The sequence below is a fragment of the Beta vulgaris genome, chromosome 6 (assembly GCF_026745355.1).
Source record: "Beta vulgaris subsp. vulgaris cultivar EL10 chromosome 6, EL10.2, whole genome shotgun sequence".
Lineage (NCBI taxonomy): Eukaryota > Viridiplantae > Streptophyta > Magnoliopsida > Caryophyllales > Amaranthaceae > Beta > Beta vulgaris.
In genome coordinates this window covers 53,860,746-53,875,255 of record NC_079207.1, presented here as the reverse complement: position 1 = coordinate 53,875,255, position 14,510 = coordinate 53,860,746, and the positions used below count along the sequence as shown (strand labels likewise).

Here is a 14,510-nt window from a genome sequence, read left to right as displayed (position 1 = left end):
GGACATGGATGAAATATCTTATCACTTCCTTGTTTCCACCTTTTAAGTGGACAGTATTTTGAGCATTCCGATTAGTCGTTGACTTCTGGAGGATCGATAGTGTTGGGACTTGGAAAAAAAATTGGTCTTATTCGATTAAGTCGGCTTATAAAATCCTTGATGGGTGATGTATGGAGGGGCTCGGAAGAGTTTACGTCATGTGCTACAAATTTGTGGAAGCAAATGTGGAGTGCCGAGATCATCCTCGTGTCAAGTTCTTCGCTTGGAGAGCGTGCTTGAAAGCTTTTCCCACAAGAGCTGGTCTTGGTCGCAGGGTCCCGGGCTTTGACTCGCGGTGTATGTTGTGTGGAGAGGAGGAGGAGTCAGGCCTACACGCGTTGGCTTGCTTATGCGGTGCCTAGGGGCTGCAGCAAGGTGGCTGATTGGTGAACGAGTGTTTTCAAAGTGCTCGAGCATGATGAGGTATGTCTCTTTTTTACTATGTGTTGGGGGATTTGGGGGGAAATGTGTAAAGCTATCATGGAGGAGGATGTTCAAAGCCGATATCCCAAGAAGACGTGCAAGCAGGCTATTGAAGCCATGGTAGTGACGAGGCAGCGGGTGGGAGTTAGGGTTTCACATCCCTCGGTCCAGACGATCCTTGATGCGGGCTGGCTAAAGTTCAATGTTGATGCAGATTTGTTGGGAGAGGTTCGTACTAGTGTGGATGTTGTTGGGTGAAATAAGATGGGTAAGCTACTGTGCAGTCAACAGTATGCTGGGATACATGGGTGGCGGAGGCCAAAGCCGTCTATGAAGGTTTGCTGGCGGCCAGAGACCAAGGTTTCACGAAAGTTGTGTTGGCCGGAGAGTGATAATCTCCAAGTTGTACAAGCATTAAAACAGCAAAGTAGTGGTTCTAGTGATTTTCATTTAGTTTTAGATGATATATTTGCTTTAGTTTCTTGTTTTGAGTCGGTTATTTGGTCTTTTTTAAGAGAACGGGAAATAGAGTTGCCCATGCTTTAGTTCACTTCCAACCTATGAAAATTTGTAAAAAGTGTTGGGAGGAGGACTTCCCGGATTCTATGTTGGTTTGGTTGTTGATGATTTAATGAATTAATTTCCTTTTAGGGAAATAAATAAATAATAAATTAGTTGAGTATTAGTTACCCTTAAGCTGGTTGTAATCACGTATTAGTTCTTTTTTTAATATATGCATTTTGTTATAACCTTTTTACAATATGATGATATGTAGTAGTTTAGTGTCTTTATTTAGTTAATTTTGTATGAATGTTAAATTTTTATGTTGAAAAAAAGTGAAAAATTATATATATAAATTAAATTAAATAAATTATTGAAAACTTGAATTAAGGTTAATGGTTTCCGATTAATGATTAACCGAAAAATCATAACGAAAAACCAGTTAATCGCTTAAACAATTACCAATTTGAAATATTAAATTTGTCCTTCACAAACAATGAACTAAAATTTCTCGAAACATTTTAGTTACAAAACTAATACGATTTCAGAACGATTAACTACCCAGGAGGCCACAAAGAGTCAAAGACTTAAATTGTGAAGGCAGTAGACATTTATTAAAAAGAAAGCTTTTTTTTTTTCATTAACAAAATAAAGTCGACAACCCCATAACCCTATTCAAGGGAAAAAGAACATGGCTTCACTCTCTCACTTGAAGTTGAACCCCAGCCCCTTCCACCACCTGACCTCCACCTAAAGACGCTGCACACCGTCGTCCTTGTCCGTTGCTGTCGCACCGCGGTTCTGTCTTTTCTACCGTCGCCTCCCCTGCTTTAGATTTCATTCATTTCAAAGGTTTTTTTTTTTTAAAATTGTTTTTGAATAATTGTTTATAATTGGGATGCTAAAAATCTGTGCTCATAATTGTTGTTTCTAGATCAATATATGCACATTTGTTGATTGGGAAAATTAGAAATGGGATTCAATTTTTTCATTTATTTTTCTAAATTCCAAAATTTTGGAGTTCAGCTGATGTTTTCGGTTTTGTTATATGAATGGAAACTAGGTGCTTGTGAAATGCCTAGGTTCTAGAATCCTGAAATAGAAAAAAAAAAAAATTAAGGGTTTTGATGGGCTCTAAAATTGATGTGGTCTATATAAATTGAATGGAGTATCTATTTATATGTAGATATATATAGTATATGATAGTTGGGCATCTTATGTCAGGATCTAGAATGTCAGTCATGTTTTATGATGTTTTTAGTATAATGGAAGATCGTATTTGATGATCATGTAATAATGCTAATGTAAGTACTATCCACTTAACAACGATTTAGTGAAGTAATATCTGCAATCTGCATGTATGGTGATTTTCGAGTTGTGATAGGACTTTGTGTAGATTTTCGAGGTCGTATCCTATATGGTGATAGGAGTATAGTTTTCTAAGGTGTACAAGGCAGCAAAAGTTTTTGATGTTTGCCTAGGATAATTCTTGTAATTCTCTTTCCGTTCACTTCTTGAAGCCCCGCTTTCACAGGGTTTGTTCTCTCCTTGTACATGATCCAATTTAACTGTTCTGAAAAGGATGTTTCTTGTTTTCAGAAATTCAGAGTAGAAGGTTGCTTTTTTCAAGTATTAAGTTGATTGGCAAGTTTTCTGAATGGTGTGTATGGTTCCAAGATTTCGACGTGTAGTGGTTTTTGTGGGTAGATAATCAACCACAATTATCCTGCATTTAAGAGCCTGGTGAAAACTTTCTGCAGAGGGGAGGATGAAATTCCAAATAGAAGACGTTACAGTTTACTTCCCCTATGACCACATATATCCAGAGCAGCATTCGTACATGGTTGAACTCAAACGAGCCCTTGATGCAAAGGGCCACTGCCTGCTGGAGATGCCCACTGGCACCGGGAAGACAATTGCACTTTTATCCCTCATCACCAGTTACGCTCTTTCAAAACCTTCCAATCCTATCAAACTCATCTATTGCACTCGTACAGTTCATGAGATGGAGAAAACCCTAGCCGAGCTAAAAGTCCTTCATGACTATCAAGTTCGCCACCTTGGCCCCTCAGCTCGGCTCCTTGCTGTTGGACTTTCTTCCCGTAAGAATCTTTGCATCAACCCAGCTGTTGTCTCTGCTGAAAATAGAGACTCTGTTGATGCTGGGTGTCGGAAACTCACAGCAAGCTGGGTAAGAGCTCTGGCAATGGAAAATCCTAATGTCCCTACTTGCTCCTTTTTTGAGAACTACGAGAAGTCTGGTTCAGAGGCAATTCTGCCCCCAGGAGTTTATACTTTGCAGGATCTTAGAGCATTTGGCAAGCAGAAAGGATGGTGCCCATATTTCTTGGCACGGCATATGGTGCAATTTGCGAATGTTGTGGTTTACAGTTACCAATATCTACTTGACCCAAAAGTTGCAGGAATTATCTCAAAAGAGATGCAGCGAGAGTCTGTGGTTGTTTTTGACGAGGCTCATAACATTGATAATGTGTGCATTGAGGCTCTTAGTGTTAGTGTGAGAAGGCAAACACTTGAAGGTGCCACCAGAAATATTTCTAGGATGTCTCAAGAGATCGATAGGTATTTGAATAGCTTATTACTTTTTCATTGCCCTTGATTATGCTGTCAACTTCTTTCCGCAGTCAGTACATTGTGCAACTCAATGCTGGAACATACAGTTTATTGTTGCTGGAGGAGTTGCATAGAGTATAGGTTATATGAATATCTTACTGGACAAAAAAGGGTTTTAAATAAACTGAATCGACCTTTCGTTTCAGTTGACAGTTTGAGCTTTTGTCTCCATTTTCTCTGATACCCCTGACATTTTAATTTTGTTCAGTTCTTTTAGCTGTCATAAAGGTTTAACTTCATAAACTTCATAATCGAATTTCATGCTGGAGCCAAAAAAAACTTCTGTGTTAGATTTACTCACCTTTTGTGGTCAATACATTTTTTGACCCTCATTTGTTCTCCTTATTGTGATAGAAGCCAATATAGTACTTGTTCATGTTGGACAATTCTTTCTGTATCAAGACATGCTTCTTAGACCTTTGGTTAATTTAGTATTCTTGTTCTGCGAGATCTGTTGTGGATCCTATCTGTCTTTAGAGTTCCAAGTAAAAGCGAAGATCTTAAATTTTGCCCTTTGTACTGCTAACCAGCTAGGGCCACAGTTACATTCATCTTAATGAATTCATCTTCATACACCCTTAGGAATGGAAGAAATTCTTTGTACATAGGCTGTTGTGCTGGTATTTGGAAATTGTTTCCTCAAAGCAGCAGAAATCTTGATTTAGTTGCCTTGTTGGGTTTTCATACTTGTATTTGAAGGTCAGTTAAAGATAACTTAGGTTGACTTGCTTCTATAGGTTGACTTGGTTTTATAGTTTATGAGTCAATTTTAATTAGTTTCTTGACTCATTTGATGTGGAATAATAAATGACAGATTTTCTAACTCATTTGATGTGGTAGGAAGGTTCAAGGCCACCGATGCAGGAAAATTGCGTGCAGAGTACAGTCGCCTCGTTGAAGGATTGGCTCAAAGGGGAAATTTATCGAGTATGTCATTACTTCGTAGGCAATTTTCTTGAAGATGGTTCGTCGCCTTTTTCTGGTGGTGGCAATTTGTTTCAATGTATTGAAATTTTTAACGCTTTTGCTATTAATTTTTTATTTCAGGTGGCGATACTTGGCTTTCCAACCCGGCTCTGCCTGATGATATCTTAAAAGAGGCCGTACCAGGGAATATTCGCCGAGCAGAGCATTTTTTATCTGTTTTGCGTAGATTGGTGCAATATATCAAAGGCCGGCTACAAACTGAGAATTTTGAAAAGGAGTCACCTGTTTCTTTTGTAGCATCCCTACATGCGCAAGCTGGACTTGACCAAAAAACCTTGAAATTCTGTTATGACCGCCTGCACTCCCTTATGTTGACCCTTGAAATAACTGATACAGATGAGTTCTTAAGTATTCAGACAATCTGTGACTTTGCGACACTGGTGGGCACATATGCCAGGGGTTTCTCAATTATTATTGAGCCTTTTGATGAAAGAATGCCTCATATCCCTGACCCCATTCTGCAGGTTGGCTTAGATTAACATATTCTTATATGATAGATAGTTATCAGCTTGTCCTGAACATTTGATTGATTGTTTCTCTCCCCTCTTTTTGTTTCTTTAGTGGTTCTGTTTAGTAAAGCTTTTCATCGTTAGCTTTCTCTGTCGGTCTGTGCTTTTTCGGGTGCTTTGCAAGTTATTTTGAGAATTTATTGCTTACCTTTTGGTACCTTATTTTAGATTCCAGTTGACGATTCATGTTAGCCGACCCCAAATCACCTTGGGAATAAGGCTTAGTTGTTGTTGGTGTTGTTGTTGTTGTTGTTGTTTGACTTCTCATAATAATACCTTTTTGTGCTTTTTGAATTGAATTTTCAGCTGAGCTGTCATGATGCTTCACTTGCTATAAAGCCTGTATTTGAACGTTTCCAGACAGTTGTAATTACCTCTGGAACTCTGAGCCCTATCGATCTGTACCCACGTCTTCTTAATTTCAATCCTGTAGTCAGTCGAAGTTTTACTATGTCCTTGACGAGGGAGTGCATATGTCCAATGGTCCTAACTCGTGGAAGGTGAATGCTTTAACTTGGATCTTCATCTTGCCTCTGTTTGACTTTTTGATTGAACATTTTGTGATGATCTGACCCTATATTTCAATTTTGGTGACAGTATATTTGTCTTTGGTTAACATGTAAAGTTTCTACTCTTAACTCTTCACATATCTGTTTATATGTTTGTTTCAGTGATCAACTTCCAGTTAGCACGAAGTATGATATGAGAAGTGATCCTGGTGTTGCAAGAAACTATGGGAGACTATTACTAGAAATGGTTTCTGTTGTTCCTGATGGAGTAGTGTGTTTCTTCGTCAGTTATTCATATATGGATGCCATTGTTAATACTTGGAATGAAACGGGAATTCTAAAGGTACAAATGGTGTATTGGTGCATGAGCTCTTATTTTTTTCGGTTTCTTTACCATATACCCTTGACAAATTTTTTTTTGCACAGTATACCCTTTCAAGCTCCCAAATTCATCATATACCCCTCACGTTTCAAAAAATACATCAACATGCCCTTATGAGTAACGGTGTTAGACTTCCGTTAGTCATTATACCATAATCTTCTCCTAATCCTAATTAACTACCCTAAACCCTAAATAACCCTAATAACAATAACAAACCCTAAAAACCTAACCCTAAAAGCCCCCAGCCCACCCCCCAGCCCACCTCCCCCAACAGCCCCAGCCCCACCAGACCACCACCCCCACCGGGGAGGGGAGGGGAGAGGGGGCGGCGCGACTAGCCGTGGAAGGGGAGGGGAACGGCGCGACTGGCCGTGGAAGGGTAGGGGAGGGGGGCTGGGTGGTGGGGCAGTGGGTGGCTAGGGGTGGGGGAGGTGTGGTGGTTAGGATGGTTAGGGTTAGGGTTATTAGATTAGGGGTTTTGTTAATTAGGGGATTAGGGTTAAAGGTTTAGCTTAGGTTTAGGGTTTGTTAATTAGGGTTAGGGGGGATTAGGGTATAATGACTAATGGAAGTCTAACACCGTTAGTCATAAGGGCATGTTGATGTATTTTTTGAAACGTGAGGGGTATATGATGAATTTGGAAACTTGAAAGGGTATACGGTGCAAAAAAAAATTTGTCGGGGGTATATGGTGAAAAACCGTATTTTTTTTACTCTTAAATATTGATTATCATTCGCAATCTTGTTACTCCGCTTGTTTGCTTTATGAATTGATCTGTTGATACTGGTCACTGGATGTGTTTATACTGAGATGTCTGTGTTTGTCACTTTGTGTTATACATTTATAAGAGCCTTTTTCACTGTCTTCTGGATAAGAGTCTTTGTTTACTAGAGGGAAAGGTTTCTCCAGTATTAATTCAAACCCTTTGTGTTTATTGCAGGAAATAATGCAGCATAAGCTTGTTTTCATCGAAACTCAAGATGTTGTAGAAACTACACTGGCTCTGGACAACTATCGCAAGGCTTGTGATTGTGGGAGAGGTGCTGTCTTTTTCTCTGTTGCCAGGTACTTAAGTTAGAATGATATCTTCTTAATATGCAATATCAGATGACTATTACGGTAATGTATGTATCTCATCCGTTGTCCTAGTTTCACACAGAATTTGAAGTAGCTTGAAAGTTCTGTTTGTTGCACCTTTACTATACCATTGCTGTGGTGCAGGATCAATGTTTTGTTGCTTCTTGTCTTGGGTACTCTAAAGTGTTTTTTTATTATCTGGGGAAGGGGAGCTAAAGTTGTATCTAGTGCTTACCACCCTTTTTTTTCTGTTGCATTTGCTGTTAGGTATATCAAGTTCATATAGATTAGCTAGTTCATCAAGATTAGCTAAAAATCCCAACATTTTGTTACAAACACATGCATGAATTTGCAGTTTGCATAGTTAATACAGGCTCGCCGGGAATTCTAACGTTGTCCATTTATATACTAAATATTATGCTCTTACATGCTATATAGTTTAACTGAAAATGTATAACAGTTATCTGTTTGAATTACCTAAGTACCACCTTTCTTTCTCAACGTTTTGCCCACTTTCCTTTTTGGATAGTCTCTAGATAGTTCACCCATTTTCTTATATGAATACCTTTTCAGACAATTTTTTTCTTGTGAGTTGCTTTCTTTGAAACTAAATAATGAAAACCCTCACCTAATCATGATACTGCTTTAAAATGGACACTGATGATAGTAATGATCACCATTTTCCCTACATTTTCCCTTTACAAATGTAGGCTGATTTTAGAAAGTGCTTTTTAAGGTGTTGTATCAGCAACTTTTAAGTAAGTGTTTATCTTGTTATAGAATCTAGAGGTAGGAGAAGCTTACAGTGACATACTTTTTTTATGATTGAATTTTGACATGTTTATTGCTTACTTCACTTGTATTATAGGGGAAAGGTAGCCGAAGGTATAGATTTTGATCGACATTATGGAAGACTAGTGATCATGTTTGGTGTTCCATTCCAGTACACTTTGAGCAAGTGAGTTGATATGCTCCCTTCTTCAGATAAACTTGCTATTGCTCTTGTACTTCTATTACTTCTGCCCTTGCAATTTGCATATCTTTTTTTTTTCTTACTTCCTAAAAAATTGTTTTCCGATTCTGGTTTATCAAGAATACGCAAGAAAACTTTTATGAATTCTTAATTAATTGGAGAGAAGGTCAGAACCAATAGTTCGTCAGTGAATGGATCTTTACATCTTAATACAGTATCTCAGTGTAAGCAGTGGTCAAATATGTTCCTATTTGACTTAATGCTATTGGTTTGAATGATGAGGACAATATTGAGAAAAACGAAGGTTGCTCTCAGGGAAATTGAGAAATGGATTCATTTAACATCTTATTTGTCGATCGGTTTTTAGTTTATCTTGTTTACATGAGATAGACTCCTAGCTGATATGCAAAGTCTCGTATTGGAACTAGTTTGTTTAGTAGGAAAATTTGTCGTCACTTAGAGAGATATGAGGGGCCATTTGGTTTCAGGCCACCCAGGAAGGGAATCAAATTATTTGAACCCAGCAATGTTTCTTGCCATTTGTGTGATAGTTTTTCTCCTAATTCATTTTCTTACCCCACTTTTTGGTAACTGGTTTATGCAAGTCCTCTTTTCTGCATTCTCCTTCTCTCCTAGGCATTTCAGTGCCATTTTGAATCTCATGAGCTCTCTATCCAAATTAACCTTAGAGCTTTTGCACCGCACCCCCCCCCCCCTCTTTGCACCGATATGATATATGTCGCCACCACCTCTACTTACGCCTCCAACCACCAGTAAGCAACTAGACAACTTTCTCTTCCTCACATGCAAATGAAATATCCTCGACTTCTCTCGTTTTAGAATTATTGTGCACTTCTCCTAACATAAAAATGCCAAAGCAATCACAAATTTACATCTGGAGCATGTGACATCAGCATTGATTTAATGTGGCCTAACACATGGCATAAGAGTGCCAGAGTTTACTACTTTTCGGGCTTATAAAGCCCAAGTAGTCTACAGTCAGCGTGGTCGCGAACTATAAAACAAATGGTGCAATACGATATTTTTGCTCAACTAAAATTAAGTCGTTTTACTAGAATCCACTTCTTCCCCATACTATAAGGGAATGAGAAAATGGAAAAACTACCGTTAAAGCAGCCCAAGTGAGACTTACAATATCCGATTTGCATCATGTTCCCTATTTCTAGAAAATATTCCGTTACTGTTTGCTAATAGTAGTGAAATTCATGGTACAGAGTTAAAAAAAAAAAAATCAGACTATTAATTGAATGAACCAATCCAATAAATTCAATTACCGAAGTATTCAGAGACTTTTTAGAGTTTGTATACAAACTATATTCTGCTTTCTTCACGACTATTACTAACTACTAAGTAGTTAGATATTACCTCCCTTTATATTCAAGGCCCAATCAGTAACCAGTCCAATAGCAATGGCAAAGTTGCAAAATGCCCTTCCACTACTTACTAAAACGAAAATCTTTCTTTGAATCCTAGACACAAGAATTTACAGAGCTTTCCTTTTGAGAACCCCTAGATACTTGGAATCAAGTACATATCCAGAGACCTCTTTGTCTACTTCCCTTCAGCTGGCAGTGTTTTCTGCCACAAGAGAGGTGGTCAGTGGCTGGTACGGCGCGCTCCTGTTGATTGTCCTTGCCTATTTCGATACAGTTCTGGTGACTCGATTGTTTTGTGGCCTATCCTAAATTATTGGTCTTTGGGTTGAATCAATGATACAAGGAACGAGAGTCGATGCGAAACGTGGTACGGAAACGGGTACGGAAACGCTACCTTGGGTGAATCGGGAACGTTGGGTCATTTTTTACTGATTTTTTTTCAAACTTCAGAATTCAGATACAAGATTAAAAGTTAAACAGAGGACTAATTAAAAAGATTAGAAGGAAAGGCAAATACATATCACATACAGTGGCGGATCCAGGATTTTGGGTGAGGGGTAGCGTAGTTTTTGCGATACTATTGAATACCAAAAAAAATTGTAACTAATAAATTCAACATGTCACAAAATCCAAATACAACCTCAAAGAGAATTATAATTGTTTATGACGCTTTCTTGATTTTCAGAACCGATTTACAATGATTTCTTTTGTAAAGGTGTAGTCCAAATTTCTTTAGAAAATAAAATAATTAGAATAGAATACTAGATAAAAAAAATTTACATGGAAATATAAATATGGCTAGTGTTTGTATATTATTTTGCCTTGAATCAACATTCAACACATTCATAAGGTGAATGATATTTTTTTAAATAACAAACTATTTTTTGTGGAAATGTAGTCCAAACTTTTTAATAATAAAGAATGAGGTAATGAAAGATAAAAGGAAATATAAATGAAGTGTAGTAAAAAAAAGTCTAAGAAATAATCACAAATTAGGCAAGTCAAAAGATCAATAAAAGATAAAGCTAAGAGAAATCTGAAGAATGTATAGGCCAAATTTTTTTAAAAAGAATGACAAATAAGGTAGAAGGAAAAAAAATAAAAGAAAAGGCGTAAAATGGATACAACCTGTTTCGAACTTGCGACCTTACTGACAACAAGCTTTAATTGAAAGCTTCTACCAATGTGCTACTAAAGCTTTCAAGTACATATTTGTTGAACAAGATATATGTATAAAGTTACAGAGTTTTAGTTTCTCTTTTTTTTTCCTGCCTGATTTCGAGGGGTAGCATGTGCTACCCCTTGTTACTACATAGATCCGCCAGTGATCACATATGCCAAACCATGCAAAAGCAAAAAGGGCGAGAAAAAAGACATGGCCCATAAAAGCTTTGATATTAAAATTCCATTTTTCTTTTTTTTTTAGGAGGCAGAAGTCATTTTGGATTTGCATGTAAGGCTGCTGCAAAATACAAGTACAAGTAGGCACATGGTCTGTAAAAGCCCCACCCATTTATACCACTTTCTTCTACCTCTCTTTCTCTCTCCTCTGCCTTCTTCAGAACTTCTTCTTCTTCTTCCCCTTCATCAACATAACCTCCATTATCAAGCCTTCAACTTCCAAACTCCAAAGCCACCCAAAAAAACCAAATTTTTTATTTAAAGATAGAAAAATATGATATATATTTCGAAAAACAAAAGCCCTAAGGTTTTATGATCTATTATAGGCGAACATTGCCTTAATTATTCAACTAAAATTGTTGAACAAAACCCTAGTTTTGCAATTGGGCTCAATTGGTTGGGTTTCTTACCCCGAAATTAGGGACGTCGCCTTCGATCTGATTCGCGAACGGAGGCGACCTGATTCGCGTTTGTTCCGCGATTGGGGACGAACGTTCTGGATCGCAAATCGGACAAGCGCCCCGCGTCCCTTGTATCACTAGGTTGAATAAAGAAGGTATAGTTCCACAAAATTGAAATTCCTAGGAAGTTCGTATCCTAAAAACGGTTAAAAATGATTGGTTGAGTGATTAAGTTTCACTTAAGTAGACGTCAGTAGGTAAGTCACTTTCTCCATTTTGTGTGAAGTTATTTTTTTCAGTGTATTTATCAATTAACAACTTTTAGCCTTTCCTTCCTCTGAATTTCATTTAAATCATCAAACTAGCACTTAGTCTACTGTCAAGAGAGGATGACAGTGTTGGGTTGAGGGATATGGTGATAATCTTCTAATGTACTTCCTCCGTTTCACAATAAGTGAAACATAGAGAAAGTGGGGAGTTACCAAGGAATTTAGAGAGAGAAAGTTGGGACCACAATAAAGTAGAGTGAAGAAGTATTGAAGTTGTGGTCCCCTCTTACTTTTTGATGGTATATTTGTAAAATAATGAACTTTTTTTACTATTTGGAGCTTGATTTCACTTATTGTGATTATTCCAAATAAGGAAAGTGTTTCACTTATCGTGAAACAGAGGAAGTATAACGGAGGATGACAGATTAGGAGGGAGAAGAAGAATTCATAAAGAGTAGAGAAAAGAACAACAAATCATGTGGGGTTGGATTACAACATCTTATAATGAGGCTCTAAAAGCTACCTGCCCCAAATGATAAAGAACATAAAAAAATTAGATGTGATCCCTGAAATGAAAATAAGCCACCTTGGTCTCACGAAAAAGTATTGGAAGTCTGCCTCATACAAGATCTTGCAAAGGAGAGTAGATTTCTCTTCTTTCATGTTTGGACTAAACATTATAGAAGGAATGAAATCATTTGAATCAAGCAATGTTTATCAAATTCCTTTTCTTAATATCTTAGCCCTTAGTTCTCGTTCTTGTTTATTGTCTTTTTTTTTTTGTAGTGAGCCATACAGTCCGTAAGTAGCTCGAATTGTTTTCAGTGTTGTGATTACCAATACTGTTTTTCTATTGTTAGTCACCAATTGAGGCCAAATAAACTGAGTTTGTTTGATCTTAATATGGCAGAATATTGCTTGCCCGTTTGGAATATTTGCGAGACACTTTTCAGATAAAAGAAGGCGATTTTCTGACTTTTGATGCACTGGTACAACTTTTGCCTCATTATTGTTGTTTTTTACTATCTCTACTATTTGTTTTGAGCTGTTGGACTAATTCAAATGTTCTGAATCAGAGACAAGCGGCTCAATGTGTAGGAAGAGTTATTCGGTCAAAGGCTGATTATGGAATGATGATATTCGCGGACAAAAGGTTTGTTATACCAATTCAGAAATCTTATGTAAAACTATGCTCTGTTTGACAAAAATGAATCCTACTAATATGAGAAGCACAAGTTTGCTTAGTGGCTCCTTTGGGTACTTCACATGTATTGCATATGGAATCATTATATATGATATAGTGGCTCTCTAGTTCCAAACAGCATCAAATATATCAATATTTCTTTCAAAGCAACCTTAGTGAGTCACACCTTGGATCACCCTCTAGGTCCGTGTTACAGATCTAAATATCATTAAGAAGCTGTTGGCAACAGAGCATTGTGATTTAAAGTTTATGAGCTGTGTTTTGGTTGCAGTTGTCTAAAGATGGGCTAAAATCATCTGATGTAAATTATCTTTGCTTGATTAATAAACTTCGCCCTATTGAGTCCTGAAATGCTTAAATTTTTGCTGGTTGCAGATACAGCCGGCATGATAAGCGCTCCAAGCTGCCCGGATGGATATTGTCTCACCTACGTGATGCCTACCTGAATTTGAGCACCGATATGGCTTTACACATAGCACGTGAGGTATGTCATTTTGATGCTTTATATTTTTTTGACCAATGAAATCTTTTCCAAATCTTGTAGTATAACCTCTCAACAAGACTGCCAATCCTGGGCTCCTGGCAATTGCATTTGTGAATGAGCATTGTTTCTTTCTGCTGCAGTTCCTTCGAAAGATGGCTCAACCATATGATCAGACCGGTGCCAGTGGTAAGAGAACCCTATTGTCTCAAGAAGACATTGAGAAGATGAGCAATGGCAGTGCAGATGAGACCATGTTTTGACTTTTGAGCAATTTTCCCGTGCATGCAAATGGTCATTCTGCCACTGGCCATGCTTTATGAAGGACTTGAAATTTTGTCCTCTGAGCGGCACCTGGAGCAAGAGAAGCTACCTAAATCCCACTTCTTGCAGATGATTTTAAGTTGGGGCTAAAAAAAAAGTATATGTCCCAAGTTATTCATTCAATCAACGGGATATAGTTGTAGGCTTGGTGGTTAGTATTAACTCAAGATTGTGTACCGCTGTTGTGTTTTCTCTGGTTACTGGGATAGGTTGCTCATGTACAAAATGAAATTGAGAGTAAAAGTTGTGGTTGATGGTTTAGAGTTTCTCTTTGCCGCGGAATTCGCCAACCTCCGTTAGAGTAGAATGAAATATTCTTTTATAAAACTAGAGAGATGAATGGTCAAGGAAGTCTATTAGGTAAACATTGAAATTTATACAGAAATTATTGTAAAATTCACAATGCTGATCAGGAGACTCAAACAGGAAAACCCTGATGTAAAATGGAATTTTATTCTAAAATTCAGACAATTGGGTTTAGTGATAAAATGATTAAGTGGATTTCAATGTACTTTAGTCAATGTCTTTCTCCGTTCTCGTTAACGGCTTGCCTTGAAGATGGATTTATCCCGAATTAGGAATCTTGTGTTTGCATGTTTATTTACTGTGTTTGTGGGAACTTAAAGCTTTTATATTTCCTCTGTTTTTTTTTTTGTCTTTCTCACTTAGAATCTTGACACTATTTATATTTAGAGAGAATTTTCTCAATTTATAAGAAAAATATAGTCTTGTGGGGTCTTGTTTGATTCGTCTTAATACATTATTAATATTAATCATTATAATTTTTACTAATATATAATGAAAGATATTTGAGTTCAAAAATGTGTATTGGAAGATGTGCACAGAAAAGTGAAAAAGATAATTTTTACTAATATATAATGAAAGATATTTGAGTTCAAAAATGTGTATTGGAAGATGTGCACAGAAAAGTGAAAAAGATAAAAAAAATAACTAAGCAATTTTCTCGATGCAAAGATTTTTTCTACTGCTCTCTGCTG

At 37.3% G+C, this 14,510-nt stretch overlaps 1 protein-coding gene across 1 annotated transcript; it reads left to right on the top strand.

Annotated features, from left to right (window-relative positions):
* The first annotated feature begins 1,613 nt into the window (after window positions 1-1,613).
* Window positions 1,614-14,028, top strand: LOC104897080 (general transcription and DNA repair factor IIH helicase subunit XPD). The gene is made up of 12 exons (XM_010683895.2): window positions 1,614-1,815; window positions 2,563-3,546; window positions 4,442-4,524; window positions 4,645-5,048; window positions 5,400-5,593; window positions 5,765-5,945; window positions 6,926-7,050; window positions 7,931-8,020; window positions 12,414-12,492; window positions 12,580-12,656; window positions 13,083-13,191; window positions 13,332-14,028. Exons 2-12 carry the CDS (start codon window positions 2,732-2,734, stop codon window positions 13,449-13,451), a joined length of 2,277 nt encoding a protein of 758 aa, XP_010682197.2. The 5' UTR covers window positions 1,614-1,815; window positions 2,563-2,731; the 3' UTR covers window positions 13,452-14,028.
* Window positions 14,029-14,510: the final 482 nt, after the last annotated feature.

What these genes read in the sequence shown, in the direction of transcription:
- LOC104897080 (XM_010683895.2), top strand. Translation starts at nt 2,732, where the DNA reads ATGAAATTCCAAATAGAAGACGTTACAGTTTACTTCCCCTATGACCAC. An exon ending in ATGTCTCAAGAGATCGATAG is followed by an intron (nt 3,547 to 4,441) that starts GTATTTGAATAG and finishes TGTGGTAGGAAG; the next exon opens with GTTCAAGGCCACCGATGCAG. An exon ending in ATGGTCCTAACTCGTGGAAG is followed by an intron (nt 5,594 to 5,764) that starts GTGAATGCTTTA and finishes TGTTTGTTTCAG; the next exon opens with TGATCAACTTCCAGTTAGCA.